This window comes from Nymphalis io, chromosome 10 (assembly GCF_905147045.1).
Source record: "Nymphalis io chromosome 10, ilAglIoxx1.1, whole genome shotgun sequence".
NCBI lineage: Eukaryota > Metazoa > Arthropoda > Insecta > Lepidoptera > Nymphalidae > Nymphalis > Nymphalis io.
The window spans coordinates 8,021,216-8,045,394 of record NC_065897.1 but is presented as its reverse complement, the minus strand read 5'-3'; the positions used below and the strand labels follow the sequence as shown (position 1 = coordinate 8,045,394).

The following is a 24,179-nucleotide window of genomic DNA, read 5'->3' as shown; positions in this document are numbered from 1 at the left end:
TAAAAAGAAACAATAATTTAAAAAAAAAACATATAATTTTAATCGTCGTCTATCTTTTGTCTCATATTGCGCTTATTTAATTTTCTCTTTTTGAATTCAACCGGTCCCTCGCCCAGTGATTCGATGCGCTTTTCTTTGAATTGTATTATCTCTGGTTCCATAATTACGGGTGGTGGGATAATTTCCTTTTGCGATTTTGGTAATTGCAAGTCGATTTTCACTTCTGGTCTGAAAACAGGGACGATGTAAAATTAAGAAATACATATCTAATTTAATAACTATTGATGACCGGGTTTTGTGCACGCCCTACTTAGGTCTGCGTCTACGCCCGCTATGGGGGTAGGGTGTTTGGAAGCTTATGTGTTAAGTCAGGATTTGAGCTTATCTTTGTTTTAAATTTCGTTCAAAACAATTTAACATTTTTGTTTTGGTTTGAAAGATGATGGCATAGTGTAATTACAAACACATGGAGTTTAATATTAGATCTCTTGGCTGGCAATGAATTGACTATGTAAGGTATCCTAACTAATATTATAAATGCGAAAATGATTTTTGTTTATTTGTTTGTTCGTCACGCTTCCCACCTACCCTTCTCTCATTATATTTTGTAATTGTAGGTTTGTTTTTAGCTATCAACGATAACAATTTATAATTTTTTAAATCCATAATATAATGTACTCACTCTTTTACGATTGGTTTCCAAGAGCCATAAGGTTTACTGATGGGAGCAGGCCCAAAATGTACAGTCCGAGACGGTGGCGGCTTGTCTTTATCAACAGCTAACTCTCTCATGGCTTCTCTTGACATATGAGCTTTAACTTCCATTATAGCTTCTTTTCGCTTCTGTTTTCTATTGAAATAAATTTATACTACATCATAATGAATGAGTAAATTAGACTTGTCCGAAAGATCAATTTTGAGTAAAAGTTTATATTATCATTTTATCGCATGAACAGCACCTAGTAGTCACATCTAATCACAGTCCTCAAAGAATATTTTTTTGAGTAGTCTCTTTTTTGTTCTTATTCATTCTCTAGGGGTCTTTTTATAAAAACATAATAAAAATAATCAAAAAGCTTTTGCGTATTGAATGTCAAATAATTTTGTTTCACATGTAAAGATACATTTACAGAAAAAAAAATTACTACACTGTTTTAATTCACCCTAGAGCTTTATAATAAATATTCATAATGCATAATTTATTATTACTTTATTCTCTTCTCCCTCTTCTGTGTCTCTTGCTCTTTTTCTTCCTGCTGAGCCAGTGATATATAATTATCTGGAGGGTCCCATGTTGTCTCTGAAATAGACATTTTAGGTACTCATAGTATTTTATCTGTTTTAGTTATAAATGTAGAATAAAAATCAAACCAAATATAAAATAAACAAATACTTAAACATGCTTACACAAAGAGTTAATAATTTTAATAAAGCACACCATATTATTCACCTGTCTTAAGTTTTAGTTTTGTAGCTTAGTGCAGATTCGGCAGAATGGTGGCACAATAGTGGCACCCATTGGAATACATAATAAAACTTACCACCAAGTCAACAACAACAGACTGTTGGCCAAAACGATTTTTTGAAATCTTTTCAGGTAGTTCAAAATTGCATTTATCCCAAAAAAATAGTATGAGGGCAAGCAAATGAATACATTAACCATGCATATTAAAATTCTGTAGTGACACAATGAAGATTAAAATTCAAATATTAAGATAAAGTATATTTCAATTGTATAATTGTTTTTTACGACATAATCTACATTGTAAACATATTTTTTTAAAAATACTATTCATACCATTTGTCTCAGTATTCCAGAAGTATGTACCATCTTTGCCTTCATTTTTCACTTCTTTCCATAAGGGTTTTTCTTTTGTGCTGACATTACTAGATATTACAATATCTTTGCTACTGTTTCCACTTACTTCCAACATTTCATTGATACTCTATAAAATAAATGAATAACATGCTGAGTAAAACCATTGAAATTCATTAATTTTATCTCCATTTATCATAAATTATAGTGATTTACAGTAGAATGTATTTATAATTTTAATAACAACACACAGAATTATTTAGAAGGAGTACTTAAATATTATTAATATTTACTTGTGAAGTAAGATCTGCATTATTTTGTATGTCTTTCAAATATGCAGTCATTGCTGCCGCCTCCATTTTTTTAATATCATCTTCGATTTTCTCTTTTTGTTTAAATTCCTTTGCACTTCTTTTGCTAAGTTGATTAATGTGCTTCTTAACGCTTTCCTTATGCTTTTTACCATTTTCATGAAATGATATGGACTAAAAGAAAGTTTTGTGTTAATTAACATACAAGTAATGGAGTAGCTTTTAAAAAACAAATACTTACAACTTTATTGTCAGCAAACCAACATTTGCAAAATTCGCAATATTTCCGATCTTGCGATTTCCAATATGTAGTCCTTAAATAAACCAGAATAATACAGTGATATTATACATTTAACATTTAAGACATATTTGTTTCATTAAAAATAATATTATTAGGTTTACTTACATGTTAACTAATTACAATTGCAAACCGATATAAATTTACTTTGTGTAGTAAATTAGGCAAATATAATTTATAAGTAATGCTTGAATTTATTATGTAATGATTATCAAAGTATAGCTTATAATTATAAAATTACAAAACTAATAATCGAAATTAAAATTGAAACAAACTATGAGCAGATAAAGATAAGATATGACTTTGACACTATGTCTACTTTTGGTTTTGACTTTTCGACAGCTCATGCCTGAGCCTGATGTTACCGATAGCTAGCAGCACTCGTCGAGCAGCAATAATACTTCTCTATGACTAGCAGTAATATGTTCTTTGCACAGAGTACATAACCAAAAATTCTACGTTTTATCCGTAGACAGAGAAACTAATTTAGTTTCCCTGTCTACGGTTTTATCAGTGTTTGTTATGGCTCATGCTTTAACATAAACATACAAATGTATGTGTGACAACCTACACTGACGTAACTTTGTCTTGAGAAAAACTTTAATTTAGCATACATTGTAGATGATTAGATAAACTTTTAAGTAATACACGCCAAAAAAAAAGTTATTTGGATACATCCAAATACAGGGATCCAGTGTAATACAGGGACTAAAAATTTGATCAATGTTATAAAGACTGCAGCAGTATTCAATTAAACTTACATACCTTATTTTTTTATGTTTGTATGATTTTAATTACAATACGCACAGCAATAATAACCGTACCCATTTTTGGTTCAATAGAGATAAAAAGGTAATCTATCATCGATCCTACATACTATTTAAAATAGTAATCTTAATTTCTGCGCTTTGCACTATTGTAATTATGATTATGTATTCTGTGAATAACATGTCTTCATGTTTAAGAAATGAGACTTCCATACATTAGAAATGACTGTTACTTTTGTCGACTTTATTATATTGGCAACAATACTGATACCAAACAAACTCCAAATTATGTTCTTTAATAATGAATTTGATAATTGATCAGTTTTTGATTTCCCAGAACGACTTGGACAGTTTTTTAGTAGTTTAGTATTTTTCTAATGTACATATAATGCTTAGTATTAAAAAATATACATTTATATCTAAAATAAGTTTTTTTTTAAATTATTTCTTTAATATTAACACTCAAAAAACGTTTACTTTTACATGATTTATTATTTTCTTAATGAAGTAAACCATTATTATTAAATAATGCATAGTAGGTAGTAGTCGATTACAATAAGTTTCTAAAATATCTATGATTGTTTGGTTTTAATATATAGCAACACATCTGGTTGCTTACTTTGTGATGTCGTCTTCGAGTATCGAGTGTCGTCGTCTTTTTTAAAGTTTTATCAAGGTGATTTCTGTTTTATTAATGATATTTTACTATTAAATATTCGTCTTAAAAGTTTTTATAACTTAAAAGTAATTATTTGGTGCAAAAATTTGTACCTTCATTTAACTGTTTCTATTTAATAGCTTCTATGGCGGCCATATTAAATATAGAAGTTCTTTTGTAAAATTCATCGTAGCAAATCTTTTTGATCGATTGCCAATCTCGAATAAATAGTTTTGGTAATTAAGATACGTAACTTTTTTTTAAAGACTAAAGTTTTAGTTATGTTCATTTTTATTATTGTTTTTTAATTTATATAGTAGCTTCAGTTTAGTAAACGTATATTATGTCGTATAAGTTGATGGTATACATTGCTTGTTGACGCGTCTTAAATGTCTTTGATGGAAGCGTACTTTGAATGAATTTTGTAATTTGCTTACTGTTTATTACAAATATATGCTAACTAAGTTGGTTAATGTGTGTAATTTGCTTACTATTTGTTACAGATATTTCCGGACTAAGTTGGTTAACGTGATAAACTTCTAAAGTAGCATATGTATTTAAAAGTGACTTATCGTGAAATTTGTTTAGTGTTGGACTCGAATAAAGTTTGATAAGTTTCTAATTTTAGTCACCCATAGAGGGCTTTTTGGTAAAATGATGACCGAAAATAGAATTAGTTCAAGTAATCACGTCGGAAACATGAGCAGTCAGAAAGGGTAGGATTATAAATTTTTTTTTCTTTGTTTTCTAGTATTTACTTTCTCTTAACAATTTTGTACAAATATTACAGAGATGTTGATAAAACTGTGGAAGATATTGGGTGGAAAGCAAAATTAAAACTACCGCCTAAAGACAGAAGAATCAAAACCAGTGTAAGTTTTTAAAGTACCCACATCTTAAAAAAAAAAGAAATTGTTTCAATTTATATTGAGTTTTATGATGAAAATAATTATTAATGGTTCCAACAGGATGTGACAGACACAAGAGGAAATGAGTTTGAAGAATTTTGTCTAAAAAGGGAAATACTGATGGGTATTTTTGAAAAAGGTTGGGAGAAACCATCTCCTATTCAAGAGGCTTCAATTCCCATTGCACTTAGTGGTAAAGATGTACTAGCGAGGGCCAAGAATGGCACTGGTAAAACAGGGGCATATTGTATTCCAGTTTTAGAACAGGTAAATACTTTGAGTAGTTTGTACTTAACACTTAAGCTTCACATGTTTATAAACTTCTAATGATGATACTTTTGGATTCCCCTTCACTTGTTGATAAGTGAGAAAAAACAGATCTGATTATGATCTTCTTCTCAAAACTTCAATCTAATTTGATTTGTCTTTTTAACTGCTGTCTTGGTTATAGGTTGATCCAAAAAAAGATACTATACAAGCCTTAGTTGTGGTACCTACAAGAGAACTGGCCCTACAGACATCACAAATATGCATTGAGCTTGCAAAACACACAGACATTCGTGTAATGGTAACCACAGGAGGAACAAACCTGCGAGATGACATAATGCGCATTTACCAAAATGGTATGGTTCTAATAGAGATAGTTAATAATAAAAAGTAATGTTTAAACTACTACTCATAAAGTGGTTTGTAAAATCATCTACAGCTTATTATAATCGAAGGAGTAAAGCTTCGCTGACATTCAAATTGCAATTTTTTTTACAAATCCTTACATTATTTCATCTCGACTAATGATATTCATGTCAATTCAATGTCAAAGTTATTCATTTGCCTTTACTTCTATGATTGGAATAGGGTATCTGTCATAATGTATAATTCACTTCCATTTCTAACAATGTATGATATACATCCACTTTGAAATCTGGATAGAGGCTCATTTTAATGTAACATAAAAATGGATAAATCACGCTATAAGTTAATATTAAAGAATTAAATAATATTAAATAAGTTAAAGTTAAAGATTTATTTTATAAAAATATTTAGTACAATTCCATACATTTAGTTTAGTTTGGAACATTGGAAATCATACACTTTTCTTCTAATGGATATGAAAAGGCTATAACTATTAATAATTATGAAGCCAAGCTTATATTTTCACTATTCTTTCAGTTCAAGTAATAATTGCCACACCAGGGCGTATGATTGATCTCATGGATAAGCAAGTTGCAAAGATGGAGAATTGCAGGATGTTGGTTCTTGATGAGGCAGATAAACTTCTTTCCCAGGACTTCAAAGGCATGCTGGATACAGTTATTTCAAGGTATAACTTAATGATTTTTTAAATTTCATAATATAACTTTTATAAAATGTATATATATGTGTTTATTTCCTTTTTGTAGATTACCAAAAGAACGTCAAATATTGTTATTCTCAGCAACTTTTCCGCTGAGTGTTAAACAGTTTATGGAGAAACATTTAAAAGAGCCGTATGAGATTAATCTCATGGAGGAATTAACATTGAAAGGTGTAACACAGTACTATGCATTTGTGCAAGAGAGACAGAAAGTGCACTGTTTAAATACACTGTTTTCAAAGGTAACGCTACCCAACTTTACTTGTCTAATTAAACTCATTTCAAAAGTTTTTATAGATATATATATTTTTATTAATTATTAACCTTTTATAAAAGGTAATTTTTGGCTGTGTAATTTAAATTGAATTGCACTGGATGAGCTACTAAATGTTGTAAATACAAATAATAAAATTTAATGTATAACAAAAATTTTAGGTGTCTTTTAAAAACACTAAATTAAGTCCAATTTAAAAAAAAATTGTAGTTGCATTCTGAATTGCATTCTTAATATTGAACAGAATATATATATAAAGGAGTGATAGTAAATAAAGATGTCTCGGCGTTGAATGCATGCAAAAGCATTTTATATGGTTAATTCAATATGTAGTACATATAAAATTCTGTTTTCCATGTTCTATTCTTAATCAACATTTATTAATTAAACAATCAAAGATTTTTCATGAATTTGTTAAAACTAAAAATTCAACACATCTCAAATTTCACTAAATAAACACAATGTTCAACTTTACTTAAAAAAAGTTTTCTTAACCTATTTTTTTTTTCAACATACCATTGTGACTTATGTCTTATCCGTCCATTCTCAAATAAGGTTGTCAGTCTCTGAAATATAAAAACTAAACTTTGTGTTCAATTAAACTAAACATTTGGCTCTTGAAGCTGGACATATTATTATTATGTCAGACATTCCCTATATTATTAGACATTGCCTTTGTTTTTTTCTGTAAGTGCTGCATGAAATTGCATTACATTCATGTAATATATTAAGGGATTATCGGGATGGTTGGCGTTCTATGGTGGAGGCTTTTGTCCAGCAGTGGACGGCAAAAGGCTGGAAAAAAATAAATATATTAAGAAAAATATATCTTAAATAGATAGACAATCTATTAGAATTTCTGTATGTGCATTCTGTGTTTCCCTTGCGTCTCTAAATGATATTTGCAAGAAATCACTAACTGCTGATACACATCTTTGCATGCTTTATATCTTTTTTTTTGTAAGCATATTGTAAATCATAGTTAAATTGTATCGAAATTGATAATATTTTGTGTACACATTTTTTACAATTCGTTCATGTTTAAATTTCATTAGCGCTAATGACTTGCATAAATTTAAATTCAATAAATATTTATACATGCTTATATGCATTCAGCATTATATATGGTCATCTGATCCCAAAAAGGGATTTATTAGTCTTAGTGTGATAAGTAGTTGGAAGATTAGAATATAATAATTAAAAAACAAATATATCCTCCCAGAAAGGTTGCCTTCAAATTTTAAGTTTTATAAATATAGTTTAGCCTTTAGACTTTGTTGCATGCCAGGCTGTAGAAACAATTATACATTAAAGGGATTTCAGCAACTGTGTTCCTTATCTGGTCAATAAATTATTTTTATGAACATAAATTAAGTTATTTATGAATTTTTGATAACAGAATTGTTACAAAAACAAAGTTTAAATTGATGCTCAATTCACTGTCGAAGCAAAAATGTTCACTTATCTCTGTTGAATTAGGGTTAGTTATACTATAAAAGATTAAGCAAAGTATAAATATTTATTGTTGTACCTTCTTATAATTAAATTTACAACTAAGAATAATAATAATACAAGTTTCTCATAAAGCACTTTTTACATACATTTCTTATATAGTCAGTATAGGTTTTGGCATACAACAATAATGGTTTTTTCTTTTCAAAACATGAAAAAGCTCATTTACAAAGACTTAATCGGTCTAATATAATAATAAAACTAGGTCCGGATTTTTTTATCGCCATTTATTTGTAATACAATATAGATAAGTTTTGTGTTTATATTTTACAGTTGCAAATAAACCAGTCCATTATATTTTGCAATTCAACGCAACGCGTGGAGTTGCTTGCAAAGAAAATAACCGAATTGGGTTACTGCTGCTACTACATCCACGCGCGCATGGCTCAAGCGCATCGTAATCGAGTGTTCCACGATTTCCGTGCGGGCCTTTGTCGTAACTTAGTGTGCTCCGACCTGTTCACCAGAGGTATAGACGTGCAGGCTGTGAATGTGGTCATCAACTTCGACTTTCCGCGCATGGCGGAGACCTACCTCCACCGCATCGGCCGCTCGGGACGGTTCGGGCACCTCGGTATAGCGATCAATCTGATCACGTACGACGACCGGTTCGCACTGCACCGCATCGAGCAGGAGCTGGGCACGGAGATCAAACCGATCCCGAAGGTGATCGATCCGGCGCTGTACGTGGCACGCGTGGACGAGGACGAAGTCGGCAAGTAACGCCGCCGGCACCTTCGCCTCCTGGACTTACTGACTGGTGAAAGGAATTAGGATAATATTACAAAAACAAAAAACTTATTTGTAAAAAGTGTAATGAATTTATTGTAACGATATGTGCGTGTATATAGTTTATCGTGAAATAAGACTTGAACCTAGAAAAGGTTAATTTTTTAAAAGTGTATATAATAAACATCGGAACTTACGAAAGGCACCTTGCGCTCTTTGTCCATATTGGATTCTGTGCGCAGTTTCCTGCGATTGTTAAAAAGTAAAATATTTATCTGATTATCCTATGTGAGAGTCTATCTAAATTTGTCAGTGATCAAAACATAAATTGTGGTAGACTTTTAACTTGTGCAACTTTACCTACCCATATTTATATTAAAAATTTGAGCTAGCACATAATTACTTTAATACTTCACATAAATTAACATTTATATTTATCCGTGAATGGGTAGGTAACAAGACTAGCTCAAATAAAACATATCGGAAAATTATTCATTTGAATTTATCAGTGTCATGATGTTGTTTCTGGCCGCTTGAAACAATGTATTTACATCAAGCTGTTCCTATTTGAAATCAGGTTAAAGCAATAAATTGACCAAGATTTTAAATAAGTTTAAAGTCACAAAAAAAGATAACTTGAATAACCTGTGATGTGATTATTTATTTGGACATAGGGTCATTGTTGCATTAACTTGATTTTACAGTTCTTATATTTTATTGTTAATTTTAAGCGGTAAAAGTCACAATGTAAAAAGTTAAAAATGTAAGATCTTGATCTTGAGAATGGGTTGTACCAGTAACTTTAAAAAGATTATATTTGCATGTGGGGCATTTTGAGTAACAACTATAGTCCTTTCTGACAACCCTTTTACTCAAATCAAAGATTACTATTGAAAAGTTCACTTGTGACAAGCTAACAAAGCAGGGGAATACACTCATTATGTTTAACGGCTTGCATTATGAATATTGCCCTGCTTCTTGAGGGATTAAAAGGAGAGCCATTTGTGTTCAATTAAATTTAAAGATGATGAGCTCTCGGGGGTTTAAAAATTTGGGATGTCTCGTGAAGAGTTATATAATTGGTCACAGTCAAGGTAAATCAAAATGCATATTATAATAATTAAAATATGTTCTATCAACTCATTAACTGTATACTACAATTATTTGACAATGTTTAATTTATCTTTAAATATGTTGCTGAGTATTGCCTTATTTTAAATAAGTATTATATATAAATGTTTTACAGATTTCGATTTTAAAAAAGAAGCAATTGTCAAAGAGAGAAAGTGTCAAGATTATTGAAATATCTGTAACTGTGATATCAAATTCATCACCAGGTTATATAAATATGGTAATGAGATGAGATGTTTTATCTTAATTTTGTCTTCCTATTACTCTATAAATTAATCGGGGTAAAGTAGTTAATTTCTATTTAAATACAAAGTGACAAATGTGCTATAGTTAATATAAATCGTCTTATTGTTAACAGTGATATTCGATTAGTACAAAAAGATTAGCATTTTGGATTGTCTTAAAAATGGAATAACTTACATTTTAGACGTCTCATCTGTTTGCCAAGTAAAAAAGGCAGCATATCATAGATATTTTTATAAAAATCTATTTCAAACAATAAATCATGAACTTAAAACCTAAGAACTATACAAAAATATAATATCTTAAAAGTAAATCTTATTTTTATTGAGCACAACAAGTTGACAAATAATTGTTTTGATATTGTTTACATTACAAAAATATTTTTCAAAATTTCCAATGTCCGGTCTTACATATATATATATGTATATTACTTAAAAATTTCAGGCTAATCTTGTGCATTTTATTCTATTGTATATTTCAAGATATTAAAATTTTCCCACATTATTTTAAATCCATAGCCAATTTACGAGAAGTGTGGTGGAAATGGAAAGATTACACATGCTCTATGACATGTGCAACAATGTTTGTAATATCATAAATATATTTTTGTTAAAAAAATGGGCCAAAAATAAACTCTTCACATAATGTTATTGTTTTAATTCGGTTTGGTTTAACACGATTTTAATCTTGTCGTATCAACGGTCGCATTAAAATGGAATTCAATATTAATTTCCCAGCTTTATATAACTTATTATTATATTATATACTTTATATATTTATTATATTATTATTTAAGACCAACCAAGCAAACAGCTTTAAAGATTGTTATAATCACCAATCCTATTGATATGGAACTTGCATAATCTTAGGATGGACAGACTATATAATATTTATTATATTTGTACGTTAAAATCTATTTAAAATATTCTTTGTACATTTGAAATATAATATAAACAAATAAGAAATATGATCGACATCATAATATATTTTACAGGTGAGTTTCAGAAACCAGTTTTATGTTTAAAAAAATATCGACAGCTTTAGTGCAAATTACTTGTTACAAAGTTAATTAATTCTTATCAAAATAAACTACATATTAATCAATAATAATTTAAACGTTAAATAGAAACATACTGCCATTTAAACTTTTTGCAATTCGAATTGGTAGTTTTAGGAATATAATTAGGGACAAAGATTGCATCCTTACAAAGTAAGCACGGGTAGGTGCTAGCTTAACAATAAAACGGTCAATTTCCAGTAGATCTTACTAACCAGATAAGTACAATACCTAAGTTTATTTAATCCTTATTTTTTAGTCGTGTGTCTTTGATAATTAAATTGGCAAGATTTGCAAACATTACATCAGTTTCTTAATTATATAGCACGTCTTCAATTGAGACACGTTTTCATTTCACCTTTCACGGAGGTTATATTGGCGCGCGTAGTAATAGTAACGTAAAATAACTGGTTGGAAGGAGAGAAAGAGGCGACTAAACGGGCTATTTCAACCGTAAGAGAGTAAAGACAAATACACAACTTTGACATTAAATAAAAGCATATTTTGATCGAGATCTTGAATAACGAAAAAGTGGATATAAGTTATGTGAATCTAAGTCCTAAGGTTTGTTTATCTTTACCCCTTCTTTTGGGTTGAAATAGGTTATTGTGCATAATATAGCAGAGTTATTAGCAAATGATAATAATATGTTAACCTGGTTTTACCTAGTAGCTTTGTGCAGGCCCATCTGGGTGCCACCATGCATCGGATCTTCTGCCGCTAAGCAGCAATACCTAGTATATTGTTGAAGGGTGAGTGAGCCAATGTAACTATGGGCACAAGGGACAATAACATCTCAGTTCCCAAGGTTGGTGGCGTATTGGTCTATGGGCGGCGGTGACCGCTTACCATCAAGTGCCATTTGCTCGTCCGCCTGCCTATAACATAAAAAAGTCTAAGGTTTGTTTATCCTTAAGGTATGTGGATGAAATTTGAGATATATCAGCAACGCTAACGTTTTTGACGGTTGTAGCTACGTTTATAGTCAACAAATATTTGTTTTAAATGAAGTTTGGGATTGCGACTTTGAACTATCACAACCTTTATGCACAGGCAAAACAACTAAGTATACAAACCCTTTTTCACTGCCAAGCCCTAACTAACTGAACGTTTCTTATTTTAGACGAAAAAAAAAACACATTTTAAATAAATATAAGATATTTATTAAGCCTTTCTTAGTAATGTTTGTATACAATCATAAAAAAAAAAACATCAAAATGCTTAAGTCAAACGGCCGGGATACGGCGACTGATCTATTTCGCACTAATATTATAAGAGATTAAGTACAGGTTAGTTATATTTTTTACAGTGTTTTACAGAACACAGTAATTACGGTTATAAAGTATTTGATTTTAGCATCTAATAAGTATGATTATAATATAAAATTAAAAACAAACGACACATAAGATGAACTAAACTTAATATTTTTAGGCTTTATTGCATCTTAGTCCGTAGTATAATATAAAGTTAAGGAAGTGTTGTAGTTTTAATTTTTGAAATTTTGCACACATTCCCTTGTACAGATAATAATGTAATGAAGTTAGTATTTTCATAATAAATAGATAAAATAAATAATATAGGGTTCATTTAGAAGCTTCGTACTCGCATTTTGTTGCGCCGTTATGCTTCATTTAATAATATAAATTTAAATTTGATTTTAACAACATTTTGTATTCAAACCATTGAAATTATTACAGTTTTACTTTAACTAAGTTTTTTTACTTGTATTTTAAGTATATATATTTTTTCGCTATAAACAAATGGACGCAATTTATGGAGGTTTGAGTATTTTTGTGTATAAAGTGTCCTTCAAAATGTATGAAATTTAGATGGCGCTGCTGGAGTGAAATTTAAAGGAGCGCACTAATACTCTGTAGCGTAAAGACGAATAAGAGAAAGAAAATTAGACATCCACCTCCGCGCTATTTTCAAATTATTCTAAATGTAAATTGCAGGCAATACCCTCTAGCTACAATAGCGTTATTCTGACAATAATTACTGTTCAAATCTTATTTCATACAATTCAGTACCACTTTTTCGTTTATAGAAACATGAGATACTTCTTACCTCAACGCTCCATAATAATACAGAAATTTATCCATATGTTGAAAACAGAAAATAATATACATTGTTTGAAAGTATACAAAAATGACTTAGGTACTTAAAATTAAACTAGTCCAAAATTAATTTAAGGTTACGAGGTGGGAAATGGAATATTTATGTTGCATTATCAGGTCCCCTACATTTTCGAAGTGAAAAATTTTTTTCAAGTTTTTTAAAAATTTACAGTATTTTTATATTAATAATTGATTTTGAACACAAGACAAGTAAATAAAAAAAACTACTAAGTTATTCCTAAGTACGTGAAAAACTTCTTAAAATTAAGTTTTAAATAAAAATAGAAACTCCTTAAAAATTAAATTATGACTTAGTAATATATTGAACATCCATATTCTGTTTTAAATATGAAGTAAGAACTAAATTATTTAATTCTACAAAACATAGATAAAAAAGAAAAAGTAATGATTTCGCACCATCAATATCGAAGGGTTTTGTACACGAATGTTCCTTGTGAGTGGCGTCTTCATGTAGTTTTACTATTAATGTATGTATAGTGTAGTATTGTATATGTAAAGAGGTTTTTGAATGTGTATTGTCCATATATTTTGGGAAGTAGTTATTTAAACGGGAAAAAGTGGCAACACTTGGGCACTGATGAAGGAATCTCTCTGATTTTGGTTTCGGGGTTTTGTAACCAAGTTTATTGATTTACATTATAAACGAGTTACCTTTAATTTTTTCATAGTTCGGAAATTATTTTTGTATAATTAGTTTATTGATAGTAAGTTTAATATGTAATTGTCATTTAGATAAAAAAACAAATAATATAACATAAAAATGAAAATACTTAATTACGAATTATATTTACTTACATATATTATCAATATTATTTAATTAGTCATGAAATGTTAAATTCATTGTCATTTTAAATTCTTAGATAACATTATAATTTGTTCCTACAACTATCTAAAGTACATTATATTGATTATCATAAGTATAACAAGATTTAGTAATATATAACATTAAGTACATTGGCGTGGCTGGACGACTGGGTGAAAATTATTTAAAATATACTACAATAGAAACTGTCGATTATTTAATTTTTATTTTAATGAGATAAAAATAGAAAATAATTAGTTCAGTGTTCCTAACAGTAAGTAGCGATTGTGTTATTTCAAATCTTTGTTCTTATTTGCTTGAAATGGTTTATTAATTACATTATTAAATATATCTTTAACCGTATATTTTCAGTGTTAAGCGAGTACTCCGCCCCGGAAAGTTATCCTTAATATAAGAGTATCTAAGGATAATCTTGCTAACAATATAAAAATGTATGATTTTTAGATAAAATGTCACGTGATTTTTTACAAATCTTTCTGAAATTTACTATATTTCCTTATTTCTTTAGTTTATTAATTTATATATATATTTTGTGACTTTAATTTTAGTATCTGAATAAATGCTTACTATGCCAATGTAATACTATCAATATAATATTGTCTATTTTTATGTCAAAGACGGATATTTTTACGAACGGAATCATAATATACTTGACACGCGGTTACACTCGCGTTGCATTTAGATTACACTTGGCCGTATTGTTTACAGCTGCTCTCCTTAGGGGTATGAGCTTATATAGCTTTCCTTAAAAACACGGGAATAATTATTAAAATCGGACTGATAGTTTCGCGAGACCGCGCTCAGTTCAACCGTGCAAACTTTATAGTTTTATAATGTAAAGTTTACACGTAAATAGGCGAAATACGAAAATCATGCGTTAGACATTTTATTTAGTTAAGATTATTGCATTAACCCATGCGTACCCTAGCATCATTTATTAAATAAATAAAATATTAGTACAATAATTAGCATCAAGGCTAATTCGTCGGTTACTTTTTGTACACATTAGTTTTAACAGTACCTTTTAACTGTACTTGATTAATGATATGCGAAAAAACACATAGTTTTATAATTATTATAATGGCTATGATGATGTTCTATCGGACATAAATGCGCCAATATGATCTAGCTAATCTGCGAAGAAATTATTTTAGTGCAAATGTGTGTAAACACCCTAGGAGAGTAAACACTACTGTCAAATACGGAGCATCAAATAGTTTTAATAACCCGACTCGGGTTTAAAACCAAGGACCTATGGGTCTCTGTAGCCTTATAAACTAGCCACTAGACCAGTAGTAGTACTCAACCTGTGGCCCGCTGGGCTTTTGTCGTTGCCCACCTCGTGTTACTTTGTTTCCAACTATTTTAAATTACAAAGGTTTTTTAATTAACATTTAAATAATTTTAAACTGCTTGTGACCACGGTCACCGCAAAGTGTTTGAAATGTCTGTAAATGATAAAGAAACACGATTCATAGTTGTTTAATTCAATTTGTAACAATCCCGAAACAAATATGTCCGTTTGCGGCCCGCGGCAACCCCCCCCCCCCCTCTAACACGTGTTTGAGGCACCTATACAAAAAAGGTTGAGTTTGGCTGCACTAGTGACTAGATCAATGTGATAGAGGTCGAGGCTTACTTACAATATAACAGCTGATACTTTAATACTGGTGGTAGGGCTTTGTGCAAGCTCGTCTGGGTAGGTACCACCCACTCATCAGATATTCTACCGCAAAACAGCAATACTTGATATTGTTGTGTTCCGGTTTGAAGGGTGAGTGAGCCAGTGTAATTACAGGCACAAGGGACATAAAATCTTAGTTCCCAAGGTTGGTGGCGCATTGGCTATAAGCGATGGTTGACATTTCTTACAATGCCAATGTCTAAGGGCGTTTGGTGACCACTTACCATCAGGTGGCCCATATGCTCGTCCACCTTCCTATTCTATAAAAAAAAAAATAAGTTCATATTACTCTTATTTGACGAAATAATTTAATTAACAATTATTTTTTTAATTATATATATGACGAATGATATGCGTATGGCGATTAACAAATATACGAAACATACAATAATATTAAAACACATAATAATATTTATTTGACATAACTTTCAAGTATCTACTGACTAGTGTTTGCTCAGTGGAATTTGCAAATTTCCATTTTTTCTTATTAATAACACTAAAAAGCTCAATAGTCAATAGATACCAAATGAGAAGAAAACCGGGTTGACAAGCAGACAAGTAGTAATGAACTGTTTATCTTAGCCTGTTTATATATCGCTATATATAATCGCTCGGACTAAGTTACCGTTTCTTATAACTTTTTCTTCAAATAACATGGTATAAATACAAAGAAAAATTGTTTATATTAAATAATTGAAAGACCGTTGCCTGTAGTATTGTTTTAGCTGCATTTAATATTTACAAGTATATGCGCTATTTTGTCACTGGCGTCCCAACAATGGACAACGGGTGTAATAAAAAAATCACGAATAAAAAGAAATTAATTTGTGTAGAAACATGAATATATGGAAACGGAAACGCTAATTAGCTTTAGGTTAATTAGTGACTATACAGTTTCGTTTTGCTCGCAACAATTGAATTTAAAAATGTTACATGTTTTAAATAAAAAGTGTTTACTAGAAACACGATAACCGATGTGTTTTACTTTACTAAGATAGTTTTTACGGTTTCACAAAACGGAGACTAGTGGGCGATTGCTTCTCTTTTCGCGTTTTGTTTGTAACTGGATTCGGAAACTTTTGATCGCAGGCCCGAAGCCCATCTGGTGGGAGGCCAGTGTATTAGACTATATAATAAACCTCCGAGTCTAAATAAACGACCAATTTCTTGAGGCTCATAATTGGCAAGGTATAGTGATTTTCTCAATAGCGACAAATGCGTAGGTAAGGTACATATAGAGGACAGAAACAAGCAATGTGCAATACCAGTTTTACCCATCGACGGGCACATTGGTCGTCACAATTGCGACCTCGGCGGAGAGCTAGTCGTCGGCGAGCGAGTCGGCCAGCGCGTCGGCCAGCAGCGCGGGCGGCGGCGGCACGCCGGGCTGCAGCGTGACGGCCACGCCGCGGTTGAGCGACACGGCGGGGTACAGCGCGCCGCGCAGGCCCGTGAAGGCCACGTCGCCCTGCGGCACGTCGTCCACGGCGAAGCGCAGCGTGCCGCGCGCCAGGTCCAGCAGCACGCCCACCGTGCAGCCGCGCGCGATGCCGCCCGCCGCGCGCCCGCCGTGCGCGCCGCCGTGCACGAACCACGAGCGCACGCCGTCGATGTACATGGCCCAGCCCAGCGCGTCGCTGCCTGCGCCGAACGTGCTCGTCATGATACTGCGGGCCGGCACGGCGCACGGGTCGCCACCGGCCGGGCGCGACCGACTCACCGAGCATCTTATCCCTGGCGACGTCGGCTCGCGCGATGCCGAAGGCGGGGTCGGCGTCGCCGTCGTACTCGTCGATGCGCAGGCGCCAGTAGTGCAGGCCGCGTGCGAGCGGCTGGTCGGCGAGCGCCACCCGGGGCTGCCAGCCGCTGGCGCGCGCGACTAGCCCGTCCGCGCCGATGGCCAGGCCGCCCTCGGCGCTGGCACATCGCGCGTCCCAGGTGAACCACGCAACTGCAAGGAGAATTCATAATTCGTTCTCGGTTTATAATGGTTATTGCAGTATCAGTGTCAATGGGCGAACGTGGTCACTTAGCGTCCGATTATCTATTATCACCGCCTTTATATAATAATTAAAAAAAAAACAATATTATGCTCCTTTATTCAAATTACAAATGCAATAGGATCAATTTGGTTTGTTGTCGATTTAAAATTCATTCCATATCTCACTCACCCGGTGATGTTTGTAAACCTATAACTTCGCTGTATGGTCCCTCTCCTGCGCCATTAAAGGCCTTTACACGTGCACTATACAGCGACGCATAATGCAGACCATCAATTGTGCACACTGTTTCCCGACCGCAGTACACCTCCTGGAAGCGGTAAGAGGTATATTTTAAATAGCTTAGTTGCAAAACAAGTTTGTAGCAGTAGGTCATGACGTCAAAACACAAAAAGCGTGCAGTATTATTGTCGCCACTTTTAAAAGAGATAGAATCAAGCTTGAAAGGAACTTTTTTTTATCTTCATAAATCTTTGTAATTGCTTTTATTGTCATCTCACAAGTTATACTAACAAAAAGACCCTGCGGTCTAAAAGGAAGACGCGATGCGCTTAACAAATATTTAAAGAAACAAACAGAAAGTAATTAAATAAGGGAGAAAATACAAGACGACCGACTTTCCACTGAAATTGTACGATGTACTTATTACTTGCTATTAATATTTCTTTAAGTGCTAGTCTAATGTTGACTGTATCCATAACCGTCAGGATACCTATTTGCGTTTCTACATTAAACACGGTAAAGATAGTTTATATAATATGATGAGCTCACCCGAAAGGGGCCCCCCAGCCCGTCGTCCAGCTCGAGCACGTAACCGCGCACTGCGCGCGGTGCGTGCGGCGCCCGCCACGCCAGCGTGCACGAGCAACCGCGAGCCGCGCACGCCTCCACCGCCATCTCCGGCGCGCCCGGCGCTGCGACATCCAACCAAATCATTCATGATTATGTCCCCCTACCCGCTTTCGGCCAAGGCGACCTTTCTCAACGGAGACTAGTCAACTGTACAGGATATTATAGTGTGAAATTTGTCAGCCTAAAGGTTAAAATATCACTTTGGAATATGGGATCTTAATCGTAATTCGGAACCACTAAACAGTTTGACTTGCTATCGGAGACAGGTGAGTGTAGCACTTAAAATAATACTGAGAATCTCTTGACAGAAAACCCCAAAATATTTTTTGGATGACTTCGTAATCAGCAGCCGTAGCTATAATCTGGATGCATGAGGAATATGACATCTTATATCCCATACCACGACAAAATGCGCGCGGGTCGCTTTGAGACATTTACTCGATTCACTCACTCATTTGACTTTTTTTGATCACTTTCATTATGCTGTATTCGTGATCGTTATTTATTAATCTGATTACATTTTGCCAAAGTATGTTAGATTCCATGGTTTGGCAGGTCAATTATTGACAGCGTAAGGAGTAGTTTGTACTTCTTGCACTGCCAGAGTTTATGTGTAAAAGTGTCCATAATATGACATGATTATTTACTAGTACGCCTTTTTAAAATAAATAAAATAAAATAATAATAATATATAGTTGTTGTTGTGATATATTTTTATTACGAACCGACTAATAACTAACATTATAAATATATAGTAAGGCGCGAAACGGTTCGATATAAAAATAAAAACAATTAAATATTGAGCTGAATTCGAAATACAGTAATAGGGTGTGTAATGAAGATAATGCTTGGATGCCATAAAGTGTGTCAGTTTATCGAAATACACTCACTGATTAGAACTGTGGGTATAGCATTTGAATCATTATTATCATATTACTTCATTATTGTGTTGACTAATGCCTATACTACAGTTTAGAATAAGTTTAATCTGACCAGCTGGTCTAATTTGTCAAATAATTCAGATTAAACTTAAGGTCTTAAAACTGGCTGCCCGAGGTGGATGACCTATTATGTTACTTTCGTATTTCAAATTCAAAGATTTTTACAGTCGAAATAAACACTTCCACCAAGTCAGAAAAGTAAATACTAAGACCTGGGAAACACCGGCAAAATAACTTTAGGGGAATATTTTTGTTAAATTTCGTAATTTTCGCTACCAATTATTTACTGGACATCCTTAATATAATGTCTTTATATCACCTGTATCACCATCAATCATCAAATGGTGATTTCTCAGAAATAGTGGTTTTTAGGAAAAATATTACGTGAACATATCATCTCTTTGATCTACAATTTTTGTCTAGCCCGTTTAAATGATAACATAGTTAATGTTTACGTGAGACATGAAAAAACCGATCCTTTTAACACTTGACCTTGAGTATTTTTTTAGTAGACGTAGGGTCGGTGGGGATTTGACGGTGATGATGATGACCTTCTAACCAATTTCAGCCACGGCAGTCAATCTCAATAAAGATTAGCCAACTGCGCAGGACATATTATAGTGCACATGTGTGTGCGCAAACATAGGTGCACTCTCTATACTCTCAATTTCGTATTTCGTGGGGACGGCAATCCAACACAACCGGTAAGAGCTCAGTACAAACGCACCATTTTCAAGATTATCCATCAAAATTATGTTTCTCGAAGGTCAAACGAAGAATTTGAAACTTACATCATCAACGATCACACCGGGACCTGTTTTAGTACATTTGGCAGGAGACTATAAGACATATTTGGCTTAGATAATCATAAAAGTTAGATAAGTAATAATAATATCCTGGGCCATCTAATCCCAAATTAAGCAGAGCTGGTGCTATGGAAACCAGACAAGTGATATAGTACATATACTACTTTTCTTTTGTAAATACATACTTATATAGATAATGCACACAAATGTCTATCCTGGGTGGGTCTCGAACCCACAACCTTCGGGCGTGAAAGGCAAGTATCTACCAACCACGCCAACCGGCTCGTCGTGTAAATACGTTAATAATCCCGAAAAGTACATTTTAAGCAATCTAAATTTTATGACTATTGTACCTGCTGTTTTCATTTCCTTCTCCGGAGCTGCGATCCAAATGTTGCGAGAATTAGAAACATTTATTTTTAAATAAATTAGCTTTCGATCTGTCCTAGTGTTATAAAATAACAGATATTTAATTGACCAACTCACGTATACATTCTATGAAGTTCATCGTCTTTACGGTGCGTAGTACGGGTTCGATGTCCAGCGTGAGTGCGGATGGAGCGGGCGGAGCCTCCAACGACGACCGTAGGCCTGATGTTGTATCCTGCGCACGCGCTGACAGAATCCTACCCACCTGGGCACCGAGTCGATAAAATAATCGCTAATTAAATATGCATGCTTATTACAAATTTTATCACTGAAAATGATGCATGTACAATATATTAATACCACGTTTAAATCCTATTACTTTATTCGTTTAAGAGTCAGTAACGTGATACCTAGTTGGGAATCGGTTGGAAACGAATAACGCTCTGGATAGCCGATTGAGTTTATTAATAAATTAAAGTTTTATTAATAAATAAATTATAAATCAATTTTATTTCACAGTAATTAACTATATTATCAATATAATTATTCAAAATAAAATACTTGTTATTTTATTTCATTTCCAACGTTTCCATTCCACGGACGTTCGGATTTTCTCTTGTACTTATGTATAATGTGAATATAAAATATAATAAAGGAATATCAAGATCTTACTTGGAGAAATGCTGCATGATCTGATTCCTTCAAGGCCTCTATTGAGAAATGTAGTAACGCTGTCGCTTCGCGCAATTTTTGGGCGGCTTGTGATGTTAGTGAGCGCATGTTGGAGACGGCTTGCGATCTTGTGTTACGAGCTGCTCTTATTAGCTCATCTCGTCTTCTTTCTATGGCTCGAGTAATTTCTGCACATGCTTGATCTATTTGCACTTCCAGTTCCTCGCATGATTCCTAATTTGCGATTGTTTAATATAATGAACAATAATTAAGAAATAACTAAAAGTTATGAAATTTTTTATTATAAATTTATAAGTAGGAATTGAATTTTTTTAGATTTAACTGAATGTATTATCATGATTACCTTTCCAATTATTCCGTATTTGAAGTTTCTCATTACTTAAGTTTATAATTTTTTTTACAAATATGTTATATTTGTATATTTCTATATGAAATAAAGAGTTTTATTGTAAACATCATACAAATAGAAAATTTACTTGATAGCAAACAGTCATTTCAAACTCATTTACACAAATGAATACTATTTATTTTTTAATAAACATATTGTTTTGTTACACTTACATTAATTTTATCTCCTGATCCTTTGACTAGCTGGATATATTCAGTCATAGCCTTGGCTTCTTCAGACAACTGATGCAGGGTTTGTGATAATTCAGTCTAAAACAAATGATATATTAAAGTATATAGTAATTACAACAACAATCTATCATTATTTATATTAAATTATATATTATACAGTGATTTTAAATCTCTTAACTCTTGTAGGGAACTAACTATTGTAGGGAAGGGTTGTCAACATATTTTATAAAAATCCAACTATGGCTTAAAATTGTGGAAAACTAATAAGAGGAGTCGGGTCAAACTATTAATTCACATAATAAAGCTCTTTTCAGATTACAAAGTGTAATGTTAAATTATCTTAAAAGTATCTTTGTATGTTGTAAATGTAAGGCTTTTATGAGAAATATTTAATAAAACTATATTGACATATAAATGTACAATTAACATAAATCTTCTTTCAAAAACATTAATTTAATAGAATTTAATGTTTATTATTATTTTTTAACAACTTGATTACCAAACATCAACTTTTATCCATTATTATTAAAGTTATAATGAATGTAACTTTTGTATATTATGTATGAATAAGGTAAGACCTTTTTTAAATAAATAATCATATATGATACTGAAGAAAAAGAAAACAATCTTATCTATGTAAATACAAAACAAATTATATGTTATCTGACTTATAAAAAAAAGCATAAAAAATGATTTTTATCAAAATTGTTTACCTAACAGATTATCATAAAAAAGTGTAATTTTATAAACAAAACAGTAAATGCAAAGGAATGCGATTTTATACATAATATTATTTGATTATTAGAATATTTTTGACCTGTGTGAAATAGATAATTATGATAATTTTACCTTATGAGCTCTAGCTGCACTAGATAACTGTTGCGTCTCATGTGATGAATGTCTTTCTGCAATACAACTCTGGCAAATTGGAACCAAACAAGTATTACAGTAAAGGATAGGCATAGAGCCATGGTCATTACATGTTGTTCCTAATGCTCTCAACTCATGTTGTGCAAGGGGCCCTCTCGTGGGATGCCAGGCGTCTCTGCAACTTGCACAATACCGAACAGAACACTGCTCACAACGCACTATGGCTGCCCTTCTTTCTCCTTCACACATTTGACATGCTTCTTCGGCTGGAGGTGTCACGCTGATGCCTCCAAAACGTTCTACAATAGTTCGCATAACACGAAAAGGTGGAAGGCCTTCTGCTCCATTATCATCTAAGTATACTTGTTTATTACAAAGTGGACAGGTAATGCTAAATGCCGCTGAAGAGTACGCAATGGCAGCGGTAGCACCTGCATAGCTATTGGGTCTTGATCCACAAACAACTCCACTATCTGTTTCACTCGAAACAGATGCTTTATCTGCCTCCTGATAATCAGTCGTTGCAACCGATGTATTGTCTGTTTCATGGACATGAGTTTGTAAACCCACGGCACAAATACGACACAAAGCATGGCCACAAGGAAGAAGAACAGGTTCTCTATAAAATTCTTTACATATAAAACATCTTAATTCTTCTTCCATTTTCGATCGTAATTCTTAAATTATTTGAATTTTAATGTAACTACTCCTTCAGGTTCAAAAAATAATTTTGTAAATTAAACAAAACATGATTATACTGCATTTTTTCATAAGTGTTCACATTTTATTTCAAGTCACTGTAATCTGTATAGTCGTAAACATAGTAAATAAATAATATTTAAAAATACAAAAGAGAAACATTAGGATCTTAACCTACAGCCATACAGGCACAGACAATAAATTACTCAATCAATCAAACGACAGATGTACATAATTAATTATATTCCTATTTTAGTAGGTACTTAATTTTTATATTTTTGAATGAAAAGGCTTAAAAAATAAGAGTCTTACTATATTTATTGCTTTTTTTATTACACTTGCTCTCATACAAAAGATTCCATTTCAATGGATTATGGGCAGTCTCAAATAAAACTGCTGCATAACTTATTAAATAACTGTGTTTATTATCATTTTAACATAGTTGTGTGATTGTGTGCAAAGCAGCTTGCAAACATACTTTACCATTTATGTTTTTTTTATCATTCAATCTATCGCTAGAAAACATCTTCAGTAGTTCTTTTATAGTTTTTCTAATTTTATTTTGAAAGTTTGAAAAAAATCCACCAAATACTGTATAGGGTATGCTTTAGCGTTATTTAATTTTTTTTTAAGGTTTTGACACTGACAAACGAGGTTTCGTAAATAA

At 32.4% G+C, this 24,179-nt stretch overlaps 3 protein-coding genes across 5 annotated transcripts; 1 reads left to right on the top strand and 2 right to left on the bottom strand.

The window, feature by feature from the left end:
* Positions 1-22: 22 nt before the first annotated feature.
* Positions 23-2,710, bottom strand: LOC126771062 (WW domain-binding protein 4). The gene is made up of 7 exons (XM_050490748.1): positions 2,534-2,710; positions 2,369-2,441; positions 2,110-2,301; positions 1,799-1,946; positions 1,210-1,300; positions 683-850; positions 23-228 (listed from the first exon to the last, which is right to left on the bottom strand). Coding segments are annotated over exons 1-7 (864 nt in total). The 5' UTR covers positions 2,536-2,710; the 3' UTR covers positions 23-38.
* Positions 2,711-3,778: 1,068 nt separating this feature from the next.
* Positions 3,779-10,646, top strand: LOC126771057 (ATP-dependent RNA helicase me31b). Of its 2 annotated transcripts, none has more exons than XM_050490741.1 (8): positions 3,779-3,868; positions 4,354-4,566; positions 4,641-4,722; positions 4,819-5,025; positions 5,210-5,381; positions 5,929-6,079; positions 6,159-6,354; positions 8,172-10,646. In XM_050490741.1, exons 2-8 carry the CDS (start codon positions 4,505-4,507, stop codon positions 8,619-8,621), a joined length of 1,320 nt encoding a protein of 439 aa, XP_050346698.1. In that variant the 5' UTR covers positions 3,779-3,868; positions 4,354-4,504; the 3' UTR covers positions 8,622-10,646. The 2 variants fall into 2 exon arrangements, with proteins under 2 accessions (XP_050346698.1, XP_050346699.1); XM_050490742.1 differs by lacking the exon at positions 3,779-3,868 and adding an exon at positions 4,067-4,086.
* A 3,874-nt stretch (positions 10,647-14,520) lies between these two features.
* On the bottom strand, positions 14,521-23,672 carry LOC126771053 (E3 ubiquitin-protein ligase TRIM9). Of its 2 annotated transcripts, XM_050490734.1 has the most exons (9): positions 22,793-23,672; positions 21,926-22,021; positions 21,344-21,577; positions 20,789-20,936; positions 20,656-20,682; positions 18,475-18,617; positions 17,875-18,013; positions 17,424-17,654; positions 14,521-17,344 (listed from the first exon to the last, which is right to left on the bottom strand). In XM_050490734.1, exons 1-9 carry the CDS (start codon positions 23,474-23,476, stop codon positions 17,025-17,027), a joined length of 2,022 nt encoding a protein of 673 aa, XP_050346691.1. In that variant the 5' UTR covers positions 23,477-23,672; the 3' UTR covers positions 14,521-17,024. The 2 variants fall into 2 exon arrangements, with proteins under 2 accessions (XP_050346691.1, XP_050346692.1); XM_050490735.1 differs by lacking the exon at positions 20,656-20,682.
* Positions 23,673-24,179: the final 507 nt, after the last annotated feature.

Bases quoted from the DNA above. Each gene is read 5' to 3' on its own strand.
- LOC126771062 (XM_050490748.1), bottom strand. The intron at 1,947-2,109 runs GTAAATATTAAT...TTTATTTTATAG, and splicing joins ATGCAGATCTTACTTCACAA to AGTATCAATGAAATGTTGGA. The intron at 851-1,209 runs GTAATAATAAAT...TTATTTCAATAG, and splicing joins AAGAGGGAGAAGAGAATAAA to AAAACAGAAGCGAAAAGAAG.
- LOC126771053 (XM_050490734.1), bottom strand. From the start codon at position 23,476: ATGGAAGAAGAATTAAGATGTTTTATATGTAAAGAATTTTATAGAGAA. The intron at 21,578-21,925 runs GTAAGTGTAACA...ATCGCAAATTAG, and splicing joins GATCAGGAGATAAAATTAAT to GAATCATGCGAGGAACTGGA. The intron at 17,655-17,874 runs GTGAGTGAGATA...TTCTCCTTGCAG, and splicing joins AGGTTTACAAACATCACCGG to TTGCGTGGTTCACCTGGGAC.
- LOC126771057 (XM_050490741.1), top strand. From the start codon at position 4,505: ATGATGACCGAAAATAGAATTAGTTCAAGTAATCACGTCGGAAACATG. The intron at 4,567-4,640 runs GTAGGATTATAA...CAAATATTACAG, and splicing joins AACATGAGCAGTCAGAAAGG to AGATGTTGATAAAACTGTGG. The intron at 6,355-8,171 runs GTAACGCTACCC...TATATTTTACAG, and splicing joins TAAATACACTGTTTTCAAAG to TTGCAAATAAACCAGTCCAT.